The following is a 19311-nucleotide window of genomic DNA, read 5'->3' as shown; positions in this document are numbered from 1 at the left end:
GGGTGATACACTGGAGGATATGGTGGAGATCCCAAGTGTAGGAACAGGGAAGCCAGCTGAAAACAGTGGAGGTACCAGTTTTCTGCTCCATTTTGCCATAAACTCTGACCCACTGCACAGTCCTGCTACCGCTTTCCTGGCAAGGTTCTAGCAAAAGGCAGAAGCATGGTGAGAACCCCCTGCGCCCCCCCCCCCACACAAAGCAGGAACAGTGTGGGTTCACAACACAGGTGTCCACAAAATTTGAATTTTGAAACTCAGTTACATGCCTGAGATAAAAATGTTCATAGTCCAGATGAACACAGAGCTCTGATGAAAGTAAGGGGGACAAGAGTAATTGATTGCTTTTCTGTGAGAGCTCACTGAAGAGTGAAGAGCATGAACCTTCAACACCAGGGCTAGAGACTGGGGTGCTGCCATTTTCATCCTACCACTCAGTACTGAAAGCCTTCAGGGAGCAAAATAGCACCACATAGTGGAATCTGGAGCCACTTACACTGTGCCTGGCCCCTTGACAAGTCAGGAGCATTTCCACTAGGGCAAGGGCATTAGAGAATCCATGCAATGGGCCTCTCTTACAGAAGACCAGATGGGACAACTGGCCTGCACCAAGTTTACTGACTATAGAGGGCTGCAAAATTCTTGAGGAAAACATTACTATGTAACATCCATGGGTTTTTTTTTTAAGTCTTTCATTATTTTTTCAGTTATTTTCTTATCTTTCAATTCTATTTTTTAAAAATGTTTATATATACATTATATATAATTTTTTCATTTTTTCTTTTCATTGTATATTATTGTATGCTATACAGAAGTTTAAAAAAATAGAAAAATTTCTCTTTCTTATTTTGGGATCAAGTTTCTTTAAACATGCAGACCAAAACACACTGAAGATCTAGTTTTTGGGGGGGCAGGGGATTGGTTCTTGCTTTTTTCTTGTTTTGTGTTTTTTTTTTTTTTTCTTTTCTGTTGTCATTGTTATTGTCTTTTCTCTTTCTTCTGTTCTTTTTCTGGATAAAATGATGACATGGAGACATTCACTCCAAAAGATAGAACACGATGTAATATTCATTGCCAGGGATTTAACACGGATATAAGTAAGATATCTGAACTAGAGTTTAAAGCAACAATTTTATAGATACTAGGTAGGCTTGAAAAAAGCACAGAAGACCTAGAGAATCCCTCATTGTAGAAATAAAAGAACTAAAATATAGTCATGCTAAAATTAAAAATGCACATCTGGGTTCTTTCCACACTTTGGCTATTGTAGACATTGCTGCTGTAAACATTGGCATGCATGTGCTTCTCGAATCATCATTTTTATACTTTGGATAAATACCTAGTAGTGCAATTGCTGGGTCATAGAGTAGTTCTACTTTTAACTTTTTGAGGACCTCCATACTGCCTTCCAGACTAACTGCACCAGTTTGTATTCCCATCAAGAGTTTAAGAGGGTTCCCCTTTTTCCACATCCTTGCCAACATGTTGTTTGCTGACTTGTTAATATTAGCCATTTTCACCGGTGCAAGGTGGTATCTCATTGTGGTTTGATTTTTATTTCCCTGATGATGAGGGATGTTGAAATTTTTTGATGTGTCTTTTGGCCATTTGTGTCTTTTTTGGAGAAATGTTTACTCCTGTCTTCCCATTTCTTAACTGGATTTTTTGTTTCTAGGCTGTTGAACTCGGTAAGTTCTTTACAGATTTTGGATACTAGCCCTTTATCTGCTAAGACATTTGCAAATATCTTCTGTCATTCCATAGATTACTTTTTAGTTTTGTCAACTGTTTCCTTTGCTGTGTAAAAGCTTTTTATCTTGATGAAGCCCAGTAGTTCATTTTTGCTTTTCTCTTTCCTTTGGAGACGTGTTTAGTAAGAAGTTGCTGCAGCTGAGGTTGAAGAGGTTGCTGCTTATGTTCTCCTCTAAGATTCTGATGGATTCTTGTCTCACACTTACGTCTTGCATCCATTTTGAGTTTATCTTTGTATATGATGTAAGAGAATAGTCAAGTTACATTCTTCTCCATGTGGCTTTCCAGTATTTCCAACACAATTTAAGAGACAGTCCATTTTCCATTGGATATTCTTTCCTGCTTTGTTGAAAACTAGTTGACCACTGAGTCGAGGGTCCATTTCTGGGTTCTTTATTTTGATCCATTGATCCACGTGCCTGTTTTTGTGCCAGTATCATATGTCTTGATTACAGCTTTGTAATACAGCTTGAAGTCTGGAATTGTGATGCCTCCAATTTTAGTTTTCTTTTTCAGCATTCCATTGGCTATTTGGGGTCTTTTCTGGTACTGTACAAATTTTAGAATTATTTGTTTCAGCTCTATAAAAAATGTTGACAGTAGTTTGATAGGGATTGTGTTGAATGTGTAGATTTCTCTGGGTAGCATAGATGTTTCAACAATATTTGTTCTTCCCATTCATGAGCATGGAATGTTTTTTCACTTCTTTGTATCTTCCTCAAATTTTTTCACAAGTGTTCTGTAGTTTTAATTTTTTTTTATTAACATGTATTATTATTTGTTTCCATGGTACAGGTCTGTGAATCATCAGTCTTACACAATTCACAGCACTCACCATAGCATGTAACTTACCCAATATCTATCACCCAGCCTCCCCAGTCCCCCTACCCCCTTCCCCTCCAGCAACCAGTGTTCTGAAGTTTTTAGAGTACAGATCCTTTATCTCTTGGTTGGGTTTATTCCTAGGTATTTTATGGTTTTTAGTCCACTGTAAATGGGATCAATTCCTTGATTTCTCTTTCTTCTGCCTCCTTGTTAGTATATAGAAATGCAACTGACTTCTGTGCATTAATTTTATATCCTGCCACAGACTCCCATGGTTTATCCCCCCCTCCAATTTCTCCCAACACCCTTCTCCTCTCCTTCTCCCAATGCCCTCCGTGTTATTCCTTATGCTCCACAAGTAAGTGAAACCATATGATAATTGATTCTCTCTGCTTGACTTATTTCACTCAGCATAATCTCCTCCAGTCCCGTTCATGTTGTTACAAAAGTTGGGTATTCATCCTTTCTGATGGAGGCATAATATTCCATTGTATATGTGAACCATATCTTCTTTATCCATTTGTCTGCTGAAGGACATCTTGGCTCTTTCCACAGTTTGGAGACTGTGGTTATTGCTACTATGAACACTGGGGTACAGATGGCCCTTCTTTTCACTACATCTGTATCTTTGGGGTAAATACCCAGTAGTGCAATGGCAGGGTCATAGGGTAGTTCTATTTTTAATTTCTTAAGGAACCTCCACACAGTTTTCCAAAGTGGCTGCACCAACTTGCATTCCCACTAACAGTGTAAAAGGGTTCCCCTTTCTCCACGTCCTCTCCAACGCTTGTTTACTGTCTTGTTCATTTTGGCCATTCTAACTGGTGTAAGGTGGTATCTCAATGTGGTTTTGACTTGAATATCTCTGGTGGCTAATGTTAACAAACATTTTTTCACATGTCTGTTAGCCATTTGTATGTCTTCTTTGGAGAAGTGTCTGAGATACAGTAGAACACATCAATGAAACTACAAGCTGGTTCTTTGTAAGAATCAGTAAAATCAATAATCCACTGGCCAAACTAATCCAAAAGAAAAGAGAGGACCCAAAATTAATAAAATTATGGAAGAAAGAGGAGAGATCACAACTAACACCGAGGAAATAGAAACAATCATCAGATATTACTGTCAACAGTTATATGCTAATAAGTTAAGCAACCTAGAAGAAATGGATGCATTCCTAGAAACCTATAAACTTCTAAGATTGAATCAGGAAGAAATTGACAACCTGAATAGACTAATACCTAGTAACAAGTTTGAAACAGTGATCAAAAATATCCCAAGGGGCACCTGGGTGGCTCAGTGGGTTAAAGCCTCTGCCTTCAGCTCAGGTCATGATCCCAGGGTCCTGGGATTGAGCCCCACATTGGGATCTCTGCTCAGCAGGGAGCCTGCTTCCCTTCCTCTCTCTCTGCCTGCCTCTGCCTACTTGTGATCTCTGTCAAATACATAAATAAAATCTTAAAAAATAAAAAAACTCCCAAAAAACAAGAGCCCAGGACCTGATGGATTTGCTGGGGAATTCTACCAAACATTCAAAGAAGAAATAATACCTATTCGCCTGAAGCTATTTCAAAAAATAGAACAGAAGGAAAACTCCTAGACTCTTTCTATGAAGCCAGCATTACCCTGATCCCCAAACCAGGCAAAGAGCCCATCAAAAAGGAGAATTTCAGACCAATATCCCTGATGAATATGGATGGCAAGATTCTTAACAAGGTCCTAAGCTAATAGGATCTAATAGTGCATTAAAAAGATTATCCACCATGACCTGGTGGGATTCATCCCTGGGTTGGAGGAGTGGTTCAACATTTCACAAATCAATCAATGTGATAGAACACATCAATAAGAGAAGAGACAAGAACCACATGGTCCTCTTAATTGATGCAGAAAAAGCATTTGACAAAATCCAGGATCCACTCCTAATTAAAACGCTTCAAGGTATAGGGATAGAGGGAACATTCCTCAGCTTCATAATTTATCTATGAGAAACCCACAGCGAATATCATTCTCAATGGGGAAAAGCTGACAGCCTTTGAGATCAGGAACAAGACAAGGATGCTCACTCTTGCCACTGTTGTTCAACATAGTACGAGAAGTCCTAGCAACAGCAATCAGACAACAAAAAGAAATTAAGAGGTATTCAAACTGGGAAGAATTCAAACTCACTCTCTTTGCAGATGACATGATACTCTATGTGGAAAAACCGAAAGACTCCACCCCCAAACTACTAGAACTCATACAGCAATTCAGTAATGTGGCAGGTCACAAAATCAGTGTAACAGAAATTGGTTGCTTTCTTATATACTAGCAAAGTAACTGTAGAAAGAGAAATTAGAGAATTGATTCCATTTACTATAGCACCAAGAACCATAAGATCCTGGGAGTAAACCTAACCAAAGAGGTAAAGGACCTGTACTCGAGGAACTACGAACACTCATGAAAGAAACTGAAGAAGACAGAAAAAGATGGAAAAGCATTCCATGCTCATGGATCGGAAAAATAAACATTGTTAAAATATCTATACTGCCTGCAGCAATCTATACTTTCAATGCCATCTGGATCAAAATTCCACTAGCATTTTTCAAAATGCTGGAACAAACAATCCGAAAATTTGTATGGAACCAGAAGAGACCCCAAATTGTTAAGGAAACGTTGAAAAAGAGAAACAAAACTGGGGGCATCACGTTGCCTGATTTCAAGCTTTACTACAAAGCTGTAATCACCAAGACAGCATGATACTGGCACAAAAACAGACACACAGACCAGTGAAAGAGAGTAGAGAGCCCAGATGTGGACCCACAACTCTATGGTCAACTAATCTTCGAAAAAGCAAGAAAAAATATACAGTGGAAAAAAGTCTCTTCAATAAATGGTGCTGGGAAAATTGGACAGCTATGTATAGAAGAATGAAGCTTGACCATTGTCTTACACCATAAACAAACTCAAAACGGATAAAAGACCTCAACGTGAGGCAGGAATCTGTCAACATCCTAGAGAACATGGGCAGTAATCTCTTCAACTTCAGCTACAACAACTTCTTCCAAGACATGTCTCCAAAGGCAAAGGAAACAAAAGCAAAAATGAACTTTTGGGACTTCATCAAGATCAAAAGCTTCTGCACAGCAAAGGAAACAGTCAACAAAACAAAGAGGCAACCCACTCAATGGGAGAAGATATTTGCAAATCACACCACAGACAAAGGGCTGATATCCAAGATCTATAAAGAACTCCTCAAACTCAACACTCAAAAAACAGATAATCATGTCAAAAAATGGGTAGAAGATATGAACAGATACTTCTCCAAAGAAGACTTACAAATGGCTAACAGACACATGAAAAAATGTTCATCATCATTAGCCACCAGGGAGATTCCAATCAAAACCTTACAGCTTAGAATGGCCAAAATTAACAAGATAGTGATAGCAGTGTTAAATGGAAATACATATTTGTAAACACATTAAAAAAGAAACGGCAAACCAACAATCTAACTTTATGCTTTAGGAACTAGAAAAATAAAAACTAAACCAAACTCTAGTGCAAGGAAGGACTAATAAAGATTAGAGTGGTGATAAGGAACTAGAAAATTTTAAAAAAGGAGAAAAAAAAAGTCAATGAAAGCAAAAGTTGAAAGAACCATTTCCTGGTTTCAACAATGTACAATTATTTTTTTAAGTTCCTATATTATTTATTTCTGCTCTAATCTTTATTATTTCCTTATTTCTGCTGTCTTTAGGCTTCATTTGTTCCTTTTCCAGATCCTTTAATTGTAAGGTTAGGTTGTTTGGGATTTTTGTCAATTCTAAATTCATTTTTTAAAGATTTTATTTATTTATTTGAGAGAGGGAAAGAGAGAGAGAGAGAGGGAGAGCACACACAAACAGGGGAAACAGCAGAGGGAGAGAGAGAAGCAGGCTCTTTGCTGAGCAGGGAGCCCGATGGGGGGCTTGATCCCAGGACCCTGGAATCACGACCTGAACCAAGGCAGATGCTTAACCGACTGAGGCACCCATGTGCCCCTAAGTTCATTTTTTTTTAAGATTTTATTTTTATGTAATCTCTATACCCAATGTGAGGATCGAACTTAGAACTCCAAGTTCAAGAGTCACATGCTTCAATGACTGAGCCAGCCAGGCACCCTAAGATTTTTCTTGCTTCTTGAGGTAGACCTGAATTGTTATATTCTTCCCTGTTAGTACTGTTTTTGCTATATCCCACTTTAGACCACTGTGTTTAATTTTCATTTGTTTCCCTATATTCTTTTATTTCCTCTTCGATTTGTTTAGTAACATATTTCTAATCTCTATGTATTTGGAGTCTTTCCAATTTTTTTCTTGTGGTTGATTTCTAGAAAGGTTGGTTCTTTTCAATTGAAATTGACAACTCTTTACACAAAGAAAAAGAGAAGAATCAACTTAGTAGTGGGAACATGATGACCAATTTTATAGGAGTCAAAAGGATTACAAGAAAGTACTAAAGACAACTGCATGCCAAGAAATTGAATAATCTAGATGAAATGGACAAACTCCTAGAAACACACTATAAGACTAAGGGAGAAAAAGAAACTCTGAACAAATCAATAACAAGTAAGGAAATTGAATCAGCAATCAAAAACCTTCCAAAAAGAAAATCCCTGGGCCAGATGGCTTCACTTGTGAATTCTATCAAAAATTTAATGATGAATTAACACCAACCTTCCTGAAACTCTTCCAAAAAATCGAAGGGGTAGGAACAATTCCTAACTCATTCTATGAGGTAAACATTATCAAAGCCATATGAAGACACTAGAACACTCCAGACAACTACCTCTTATGAGCATCAATCAGTGCGAAAACCTCAACAAAGTATTAACACAAATCAAATTCAGCAGCATATTAAAAGGATACTGCATCATGACCTAGTAGGATTTATTCCTAGAATATAAGGATGATTTGACACATGAAAATCAATTAATGTTATATACCACAGCAAGAAGTAGTAAAAATTCCATATATGATCCCTTCAATCAATGTAGAAAAAGGATCTGACATTTTTAGCACCCTTTCATTATAAAAACTCTCAATGTACTAGGAATTTAGGGGAACCCCATTAACATAAAGGCCATATATGAAAACCCACAGCTAAGCAGGCAGAGGAAAAGCTGTTATTTCTTCACTAAGATTGGAAACAAGATCAGGATGTATGTTTTTGCCACTGCTATTTAACAAATTATTATTAAGTTCTAGCTGGAGTAATTAGGCAAGAAAAAGTAAGTAAAAGACATCCAAATTGAAAAGAAGTAATATTATCCATTTTTGCAGATAACATGATCTTATATGTACAAAACCCTAAGAAGGCCAAAAAATACTTGCAGGGCTAATAAACGAATTCAGAAAAAAAAGGAGGAACAAAATCAATACACAAAACCCCCATGTATTTCTACATTCTGATAGTCTAAAAAGGAAATTAAGAAAATAATTCTTTTAAAATAGAATACAAAAGAATATACTTAGGAATGAACTTAAACAAGGAGGGAATAGACTTGTATGTTTATACACCATACCAGACTGCTGAAAGAAATGAAAGAAGACACAAATAAAAGGAAAGACATCCCACATTCATGGACTGGAAAACCTAATATTGTTGACAATGCTACCCAAAACAATCTACAATTCAATGCAATCTCAATTAAAATTTCAGTGATGTTTCAGGCAGAATAGGAAAAACCCATTCTCAAAGTCATATGAAATCTCAGGGGACCCCAAACTGCCAAAACAAACTTGAAAAAGAACAAAGCTCAAACATCTTGATTTCCAAAGTTGCTACAAAGCTAGCTATAATCAAAAGTGTGCCACTGACATAAGGACAGATAGACCGATGGAATAAAACAAGACATTTCAGATATAAACCTTCATATATATGGTTAACAGTATTAACATGCATGCCCAGACCATTCAATGGAGAAAAAGACCATCTTTTCAATGAATGGTGCAGAGAAAAGTGGACATTCACATGGAAAAGAATGAAACTGGACCTTTCTCTTATACCATATACAAAAATTAACTCTAAATGAATCAAAGATCTAAATGTAAGAGCTGGGGTGCCTGGGTGGCTCAGTGGGTTAAAGCCTCTGCCTTCGGCTCAGGTCATGATCCCAGGATCCTGGGATCGCCCCGCACTGGGCTCTCTGCTCAGCGGGGAGCCTGCTTCCCACTCTCTCTCTGCCTGCCTTTCTGCCTGCTTGTGATCTCTGCCTGTCAAATAAATAAATTTAAAATAAATAAATAAATAAATAAATGTAAGAGCTAAAACTGTAGAACTCTTAGAAGAAAACACAGGGGAAAAGCTTTATAATGCTAGATTCAGCAATGATTTCTTGGCTATGACACAAAAGCACAGGCAACAACAACAACAAAAATAAACAGACTATCAGTAACTTTTGTGGGTCAAAGAATGCTATCAAGAGAGTAAAAAGGGAACCCACAGAATGGGAGAAAATATCTGAAAATGACATATTTGATAAAGGATTGTATCCCTAGTGTATGTAGAACTCCAACCCTGCAACAAAATAATCCAACCCAAAAGAAAGGACTTGAAAAGCTTTTCTTCAAAGAGGATAGGTAAATAAGCAATAAATAAGCACATGAAAAAATACTCAACATAAAATGCAAATCAAAATCACAAGATACTATTTCATACCCATTAGGATATGATTACTACAAAACTCCAGAAAATATTGTTGGTGAGAATATGAGAAACTGCAAGTAAAATGTATACCTACACTAGAAAACTCTGATGTTGCCTCAAAAAGTTAAACATAAAATTATCATATGCCACTAAACTGGACACTTAAAAAATGATTAAAAAGGTAATCATTTTATGTACATTTTACCACTATAAGAATGTTTAAAATACATGCACATGACTTATAACTTAAATGTTACAATTAAAGACCATATGTGAGATAGCATCAATAGGGAAGACTGAAGAATATAAACCAATTCATTGACAGTATATTGAGCCTATGTCCTTGGCATCTTAATGGGATTAAAAAGAAGAAGAACTAAGGGTCAAATGGACAGGCACCATTTTGAAAGATACTTCTTTTGTCACATCAAAACTTTTATGTTCCTATTTCTTGAAATGAAAATGTGATTAAAAATTATTAAAGATCATATATATCAAAGAATTTTTAAAGTAATGGATATGCAACTATGTGGTATTTGTTTAGAAATGAATGTCAGAAAAAAAAAGAAATGAATGTCAGAAAGTATTAGAGTATTACTTACTCTGATGCAAATAAACATATGAAAAAATGGAGTGATGTGTGAGAAAAAGCATTGCATTTTCCCAAGTGAAATTCTACAACATGCAGATTTTGAAAGTAATTTTCTGTGCTTCTTTAAGAAAGAGGCTTATTTAAAAGTTAGCTATAGGACCAGATGGCAAATAGCCAAAAATTTTTAAAAATGTACTAATTGTTCTTCATTTTCAAGCTGTAGACATTAGTCTGTAGGGATCACCCAAACCTTCCAAACATGCTTAAAAGTTACTCAGTACTTCAATCTATACAAAGAACCAAAGTGACAAAAGTTCATGTTAAAAACTTCAGTTTCACTGAGTCTGTATTTTTAAGTTATTACCTGGAACCAAGAGAAGTAAAAAGTTGATCAAACTGTTTCTCCAGGACCTCTATAAGACTGACTGCTTCCTCTTTTGTTTGATTGTGTATATGTTCCAGCATCTGGGAAGAACATAATACAAAGATCTAATTTGGTATTTTTATTTTGTAAAAATTGTACTGTTCAAATAATTTTAAAATTAAAAGGTACTTTTTGAACTTTTCAAAGTAGCCATACAAGAGAAGATTAGGTGATAAAAATGGAATAAGTTACAAGGTTCGACTTTAAATCCTGGTACTTGTCAGCAAGATCACATCTTTGTTGGCACTGTGCACTGATAAACTGGAAAAAAGGCTTAGAAAATCCACTAAGTTTTCTAAACTTCTTAATCCTTTTTATCATTATAGGAAGAGTCATTCTGGATAGCTGAATTTCTCTCTGGCAGGATTCCTTAAATGAAAAAAACTTAATATACAATATTAAACATACTTGAAGTAAAATGTTAAGTATTCCACATGTTTGCATTTTTTGAACAAAGAATTGTTACTTGAGATCTCTGATCCTTTTTTTTCCCTTCCATTTTCCCCTTTTTAAAACAGGAATGTCTGTCTATACTATACCTGTCCAACCAAAATATTTTAGAAGCAGATTAATTATCTAGTTTCACAGGTTCATGGTTGGAGAGGAATTTTACCCCCAAATGAATCATACACTGAGTCTCAGCCATACCTGGTTTAGAAGATATTTAGGTGAGATTTTGGACTTGATGCTAGAATAGATTTAAGACTACGTTGGGATGGGATCTAAGACTAGATAGGTGAATGTATTTTGCATTTAGAGGACACGAATCTGGGAGGGTGGTTAGAGAGCAGACTGTTACAGGCTGAATTTTGCCACCCCCCCCCAATTCATGCTGGTCTTAACTCCTGTATCAGCTATATATATATATATATATATATTTTAAAGATTTTGTTTATTTATTTGACAAAGACAGTGAGAGAGGAAACACAAGCAGGGGAGGAGGGAGAGAGAGAAGCAGACTCCCCACTGAGCAGGGAACCCAATGCGGGGCTCGATCCCAGGACCCTGAGATCATGACCTGAGCCAAAGGCAGATGTTTACATGACTAAGCCACCCAGGCGTCCCTCAGCTATATTCTTTGTTGCAAATTTGTTGCTGCTGGGTGCTTAGGAGCTTGTTCTTTGTCACCAAGTGAGTCTCTTTTAGGGGGAGATGGGGTAAAGGAGGACAGAAAATAAGATTCTTTGTGTAAGGGTATACAGCCAACTAATAAGCAATGTTGGAAAGATGGTCTGTAATACTTCTGAGACAAAATTCAGCTCACAGCAAAAAAAAAAAAAAAAAAAAAAAAAATCATGGTTCCTTAATAGTGCTCCAATTTCAGTCCACTAACATAACAATGCTACAAGACCAGTCCTAGCCGGCCATAGAAGTTTTCTATTCTTTTGTATGTTCCTCTGTTACTGGATTATCATGCTCAGTAACTTAGTGCTAAGCTCTAACTCCAGTAATATACATCCAAATATACACATTTAAAGAGAATATGCCTTAATTCACTATAGAATTTAATCATTTAAAATGCTTACTTTTACAGCAACACTTAATTGCTCAAAACTATAGCCTGCTATCTTCAATGCTTCATCAATTTCTTCTGCAGTTTTAGTTTCCTAAGAAGGGGAAGAGGGTCCACATACAAATAAAAAATAAAAAATATAAAAATAGATGCTTATATACATTATATTAGTTGTAAACATACCAAGCTACAATTTTGATTATAAATGTAACACAGACCATGAGAGAAACCAAGTAACAAAAATGACACTCTTAATCTTAATATCCAGAAATTTAAAAACTACTAGCATTTTGATTAGAGATTATAGTATTCCAGACTTTTTTTTAGAGAACTTTTTGAAAAAGTGGTATATTTTGTGTAATCTTTTTTCAACTTAAAACTATCTTGGAAAATGTATCATGGTAATTAATGTACACACTAAAAAAAAGTTTTTAAAGAAGATTATAATTTGGCTATGTTAAAACTTAAAAGATATCAAAATCAAGTGATTTCTCCCTTCCCCTGGTTCATTAAAGATCTCTTTAATAATAGCATTTTGGAATTTGTTCTATTTCTGATCTTAAACTAAATACATTATTTAAAGTTATAGAAAAAGTTGAAATTCAGTATTCCAACAATAACATCATCATCATCACAGTGAATTAATTAGGCCTTTTGGCTGCCATTAAAATGATTGGAAAAATTACACTGAGAATTTACACAAGTTTCATATTATCTAGATTCAATAACTAGGTTCAAAGGGAAGAAGCTACATATGGTTAAATATTAGGAACACTAATAGAACTGGTCAAAGGGAGAATGGCTTGCCTCAGGAAAAATGAGAATCGTTCAAGTACACTTAGAATAAGAGATTCAAGTAAAAATGTAGGTTTACCTCACCTTTATGCTTCCAAAAAAACCCCCTGTAATGATAGCATCCTTGAGAGGAGAGAAGAGTAGAAAAACTACCAGACACAACCAGACACAAAGTAAAAATGTTTGGCTTCATCTTACTTCACGAGTAACATTTTTTCATACCGCTATTAGAGATGAGGAGTTCAAAATAGTCCTGTGTGTTGATGTTGAATGTTCTAAACCAATAGTAAGCTGATCAGAAGTCTTTTTAAAGTCCTGAGAACAAATCTTTATCCTGAAAAATGTCAAGCACATTATTTTAAATACCACATTAATATAACAATTTTAAACTCCTTTTCTGATTGTTACTATCAAAAATAATTCATGTGACAACTTTTAATAACAATTACAATGAGTTCTTAGTCATTGAGAACTGTCATCAGCCATGATGTCTCAGTCATCATCCAAAGAGAGGGAAACCAGGGCTAAATATGCTTCCATATGAAACTTAATTTTACCAAGGGGCATCTGGGTGGCTCAGTCATTAAGCATCTGCCTTTGGCTCAGGTCATGATCCCGGCTCAGGGTCCTGGGATGAAACCCCCGCACTGGGCTCCCTGCTCAGTGGGAAGCCTGCTTCTCCCTCTCCCACTACCCCTCCTTGTGTTCCCTCTCTTACTGTGTTCTCTCTCTGTCAAATAAATAAATAATATCTTTAAAAACGAAACTTAATTTTACCAAGAATTCAGCTTCTTAGCAAATCCCTAAAAAAAAAAACCAAATTCCATAGTATAAACTGTGCTAATTACCTCTCCTAATCTCCTAATTACCTCTCCTTAGCTGATGTTTTTTGGTAGAGAAGTTGACAGTCACTGAACTGTCTTTAAGCTCAATTACTTATACACAAATGCCTGCTATTAATATAATATGCTTATGGGTCTAGATAATTTGCAAAAAGGTAATAAATTTACTAGGTAAGTTAATTTGCAAAGAAAAAATTAGTTCCATTTCTTATCTAAACATGCTACAGTTTTTGCTTATTTTTAGGTTTTATTTATTTGTCAGAGAGAGAGAGCTTAAGTACACAAGCAGGGAGAGCAGCAGGCAGAGGGAGAAGCAGACTCCCCATTGAGCAAAGAACCTGGTGTGGAACTCGATCCCAGGACCCTGGGATCATGACCTGAGCTAAAAGTGGATACTTAAATGACTGAACCACCCAGGCATTCTGAGTTTTTGCCTTTTTTTATCTTTATATTCCCATATTGGCTAATAGATAGTAAGCTCTTGATAAATGTTTGCTAAATAACTTAATCATAAGCCTGTAATAGTTTATAGAAGAAAGTATGTTTAAACATTACCCTTATAGAGGAAAAAAACAGACTTTAATTTTTAAACATTCATTACTTTGAAAAGTGAATATTCATGTTCTTGAAAACATGTGAATGCATAAGTCCTTAGGAGTCCATTATTCAATTCCTGTTTCAAAATATATTTTTTTTAAGATTTCATTTATTTATTTGACAGAAAGAGAGAGATCACAAGCAGGCAGAGAGGCAGGCAGAGAGAGAGGGGGAAGCAGGATCCCCGCTGAGCAGAGAGCCCGATGCAGGGCTCGATCCCAGGACCCTGAGACCATGAACTGAGCAGAAGGCAGAGGCTCAAGCCCCTGAGCCACCCAGGCGTCCCCCTGTTTCAAAATATTAAATATAAATTAAAATATAAATCAGGAAGGAATTACATTATTTTTAAACAGACTTATTCCTCAACACATAAACAACTATTTTAAACCAAACTCTACTGAAATTAGGGAATAGGAGTTTCTAATGTAAGTATACTTGACATGGAGAATTAAAAAAAAATACAGTAATTTGGAAAAAATTTGAGTATTTTAAAATGGACTCATTTATTTCTGAAAGTGAAATTTTACTTTATAACCACACTAGATATTATATATATTTAGACAAGAATATAATCAGATTTAACTTGTATAAGGTTTAAAAAATTAGAAAATTTCACAAAGAAGTCCAGATCTCTATCTTCTCTTGAGGGAATAAAAAGGAAGATTGGCAACACTGGTTTAGTCTTAACACACAGCAATAACTAGCTAGAGCTAAAAAGGGGCCACTTCCTTTGGAGAGGGTAAACCTTTGTCCCCACAATTCATACCACTCATTGTTTAAAATCTACCTTACCCAGTAAGTCATTTGCTGGACTGTCGTAGGTACTCAAATTTGTTGTGGCCAATGACTCACATGGAGCCATAAAGATTCCTAATGATTTACTCTAATCATTTCATTCAGAACGCATGGAGGAAATGGCCGGTGGAATACAAATATAGGGGTTGGCATTCAGTAAGCCTGAACTCCACTGGTCCTGTCAATAACCAGTTGCCAGACTAAGTGGCTTACTACCTAAAGAGATAACTATAACTAATTTGGTTTCTGTCTAAGCACCCATGTATGTCCAGACAGAGAAGCTGCATCAGTAATGTGAAAAGCCACTGAATGGTAGTCTAAAAATTTTTGGATTTTATTTAGGTAGGCAATGAAGAAGCATGGAGCAGGGAAGAGTAAGGAAGTGTTAAGGAGGTAGTAAAAAAAGAGTAAGAATTAAATAGGATAGTAAAAATGAAACATAAATGATGGATATGAAAGATATTGTGAAAATTACAGTCTGCAGGAGGCAAAATGAAGAAGTTATGAGGAAATGGGGTGATTTACTGAGGCTTGGTGCCATTAAACAAAATTGAAAGGTTTCAAATGAGGTTGTTCCTTGAAAGTTTCCTGTGTTTCTTTTATTTCCCATGTAATTTATTACTATATTAAATATGCTCTAAAAAGTCAAAATTATACAAAAATATAATTGCCTTCTGAGTAGGGTCTCCATGAATTAACTGGAAGTCTCTTTAACTCTTATGAAGTTATAAAGTAAAACTTTACTATTTTTTCACCATAATCCATCCCATCCCAACCCATAGTCATCCCTAAATATAAATTTATCTAGTACTGAAACATGATTTCAGAAAAACCATAAAAATGTCAAAACATCATGGCATTTCATCTAACAAACATTTATTACATGTTTACTGTATCTAGCAGCAGGAATGTAGAAAGCAGTAAAATGTGGTCCATGCCCTTACAGGGGCTTAATAGACTAGCAGAGGAAGACATAAATAAGTAAGTGCAGGGGCGCCTGGGTGGCTCAGTGGGTTAAGCCTCTGCCTTCTGCTCAGGTCATGGTCTCAGGGTCCTGGGATCGAGCCCCTCATCGGGCTCTCTGCTCAGCGGGGAGCCTGCTTCCCCCTCTCTCTCTGCCTGCCTCTCTGCCTACTTGTTATCTCTGTCTGTCAAATAAATAAATAAAATCTTTAAAAAAAAAATAAGTAAGTGCAATAAGAAAGAACACAGGTGCTGGTCTCCAGCTGGGATTATGTTTTTCAAAAAATCTCTGCTTCACTAATTGAAAAAAGAACTTTATTAATATATACATATACAAAATCCTATTGAAGAAAGGAAAATGAGTAAAAGAACTCCCAAATTATTACTCTTCCTTTTATCAATCACCGCTCAAACCACCTCTTTCTAAAGTCCTCTACTATATCATGCTCATGATACTCTTAAGAATTAACACCTTTTGAAAGCCACAACTCTCAGCGAGCACCAATAACTTTTGCTAGAATGACATTCTCAGCTTTTCTTGCATTCTCCCCTACCCCCCATTGAATAAGGACAAACTAATGCTTTTTTAGGAGCCGGAGTCTCCATTTCACTAATAGTTAAGACAAATTATAAAAAAGCACTCTATAATGGGAGATATAGGCTTCCAGATGGAATGAAAAAGTCGCTGGAATAAAAAGTACAACATAGGGAATGTAATCAATGATACTGTAATAGTGTAGGTGACAGATGGTAGCTACACTTGTGGTGAGCATAGCATAACATATAGAGAAGTTGAATCACTATGTTGTATACCTGAAAATAATGTAATAGTGTGTCAACTATATTTAAAAAAATTTATAAAGAGTACTCTATAAACAATGGGCTAGAAACACTTATCTAAAAATGATATTTTATCAGTGATGCGACAATTACCCTTTCAGAAATACACTGAACTTCAAATACTAAAATAAGTACACATAAAACATACTTTTTAGGCTGCAGTTTTTCCATAAAAGAATCTTCTTTGATACATCCATCTGTTGGACAGTATCCTTGTCTCATATTTATAGTTGTAGCAATCTTAGGACAAAATAATAATAAAAAAACTAGTCATTCATAAATTCTGTTTATCCAGAATTCAAACTAGTGTGCCATTCATAGTAAACTTCTCTTTCAAAGAAAAAATTATATATGTATGATGTTTTTACCCTATTTTAATTTTTTAAGAAATCTACTCTAGCAGTTATTACTTAAATAGAACATTAAAACACTTCATTCTACCACACTCTACAGAATATACTTGTAAAAAGACTTTAAAAATCTACTGTAAAATTTTCACAATGACATTTCCAGTTATGTTCAAAACCTAAAATAATACTTAGGAATAAATTTAGTAAGAAAAATCTAAGTTCTAAGAAAAGAAAACCAAGTAATTTATGGGATCATACAACAAAAACACAGTAAATGGAAAATCATTTCAAACTCCTAGACAAAAATTTAATATCCTAAATATAACTAATGTAAAATACAAAAAATTAACACAATTCTACAGTTCATATGGAAAATATACTATCCAAGAATTATAAAACATACCATTTAGTAGAGATTTATCCCACCAGAGCATAAAGCTAATGTAATTAAAATGCTAGGGTACCGGCATAATAAATGAATATAATACAGCCACATTTGTATGGGAACTTAATACAGAATACAAGGGGCATTTCAATGAAATAGGATTATTCAACAAACAGTGTTTCTTCATTCTGAAGAAAAAAGTTATATGCCTATGTTATACCATATAAATTAGGTCATATATATATATATATATATATATATATATATCTTAAACACAGTAGAAGTACAGAAAACACATATATAACTCTAGGATGGGAAGGTCTGCCTAACCAAAGAAAACCTAGAAACCATGAAGGAGGGGGAAAAAATGACTAAAAGAAACATTTCTGAATGGCTAAATGTAATAAAATTAAAAGTGAAAGACTGGGAGAAAATAGTTAGGATATACTGGACAAAGTATGAATATCCCTATCATATGAAGTATTCTTACAAGTTAGGAAAAAGACAATTCAAAAGGAAAATATGCAAAGGATCTGAAGTGATCTATTAAAGAGAGGGAAGCTGATAAATCAGCATATAAAAGTGCTCAATTTCACTAATAATCAAGGAATTGAAGTGTAAAGTAAGGATATACCTACTTCAGGAGAAGTGGGGGACTCCATCTCAACTGGTCCCCTAAATTAAGCTAGAAACCTACAAAGCCACTTTGAAAACCCATAAAATCAGCCTGAGATATGATTATATACATCTGGATCTCTATGGGGGCAGAGGATCATCGTACAAAGGATGGAGTTGGGATTGCAAAGACAGATACCTGAGAATAAACAGAAGAGGGAGGGAGTCACCAAAGGTAGCCACTGGAAAGTAATACCCCAGCGCAAATGTGTCCTGCGCTTGGAAACCAGCAACAGCTTGGAGACCAGTGGCTGCAAGACAGGGACTGATAACAGCACTCAAACAGAACAAATGGGCTTAAGAGACAATTGTCAGGCATCCGCAGGCAAGGATCTAAGCCTACGGTCCCTGGACCAGCCATAGCTGCTCCCCTGCCTGCACCTAATAGGGCTCGGTGTGGACTTGAGTCACTGGTCCCTGGGCCTGGCTGCCACCTCTGCCACCACCCTCGCTGAGAGGACCTGGCTTGGACTGGAGGCCATGGTCCCAGGAATTGCAGGCACTGAGGCGCTGGGGCCAGGCTCATCCAGACCAGTATTGCTTGCAGTTTTGGTGGCACGGGGGTGCAAAAACAATTGGGGGCCTCCATCGACCACTGGGAGTGTCACCTGGGGAGTGTACCATCTATGGGAGGCTGTGGTATTCAACTGTGTTGGCAGAGGTGGAGTCTGTGTGTTCTGGAGGATTCAGAGAGGAGCAGACTGTGGCTTCTCTCTGAGGTGAAGATCGGGTGCGGACAGTTTACTTTGCTCTGATACTCGGAAAAGGTGCAAAAAGCTGCCAGAGAACAAAAGCCTGAAAAACCAGTTTCCATGGAGCCCATCCCTGATAGGGGACAGGGCAACTCTGCCCAAGCAGCACTGACTGAAAAACAACACAGCAGGCTCTGCCCCCAAAAGACAAGCTGAAAGAACAAGAGGACAACCACCACAGAGGCCCCATAAAACTGTAAAACCCAACACGAGGGAGAAAACAGTATATTGCCTCACAGCCTATATATTGCTTAGATACAATTTCTCTCTTTTTAAATTCTTTCTCATGATTTTTTTTTTAACCTACTTATCATTTCAACTAGATGTTTAACCCACTGAGCCACCCAGACGCCCCTCAACTAGATACAACATATTCAATAGTAACTTTTTAACTTGAACTTTTTCATACCTATATTTTTTTCCTCTTTTCTTAAATATACATAGATAAAAGCTTCAATGCAGTCCTTCTTTCCCTATTCAATTCTATATATATATGTAGAGAGAGAGAGAGAGAGAGAGAGAGAGAGACATATATACACACCAGTTTT

The 19311-nt window shown here is 36.2% G+C and overlaps 1 protein-coding gene across 1 annotated transcript in view; it reads right to left on the bottom strand.

Annotated features, from left to right (window-relative positions):
* RNF17 (ring finger protein 17) overlaps nt 1–19311 on the bottom strand; it is a 133202-nt gene that overhangs the window by 101804 nt on the left and 12087 nt on the right. Inside the window, exons 3-6 of the mRNA XM_032838269.1 lie at nt 16750–16841; nt 12787–12898; nt 11783–11863; nt 10197–10297 (exon numbers count right to left, since the gene is read on the bottom strand). Coding sequence (XP_032694160.1) covers nt 10197–10297; nt 11783–11863; nt 12787–12898; nt 16750–16841 — 386 coding nt within the window. The remainder of the gene's footprint in view (nt 1–10196; nt 10298–11782; nt 11864–12786; nt 12899–16749; nt 16842–19311) is intronic.

Source organism: Lontra canadensis, unplaced genomic scaffold, assembly GCF_010015895.1.
Source record: "Lontra canadensis isolate GAN:19392208 unplaced genomic scaffold, GSC_riverotter_1.0 scaffold103, whole genome shotgun sequence".
Classification (NCBI taxonomy): Eukaryota; Metazoa; Chordata; class Mammalia; order Carnivora; family Mustelidae; genus Lontra; species Lontra canadensis.
The sequence above is the reverse complement of the archived record's forward strand: the minus strand, read 5'-3'. Positions and strand labels throughout refer to the sequence as shown.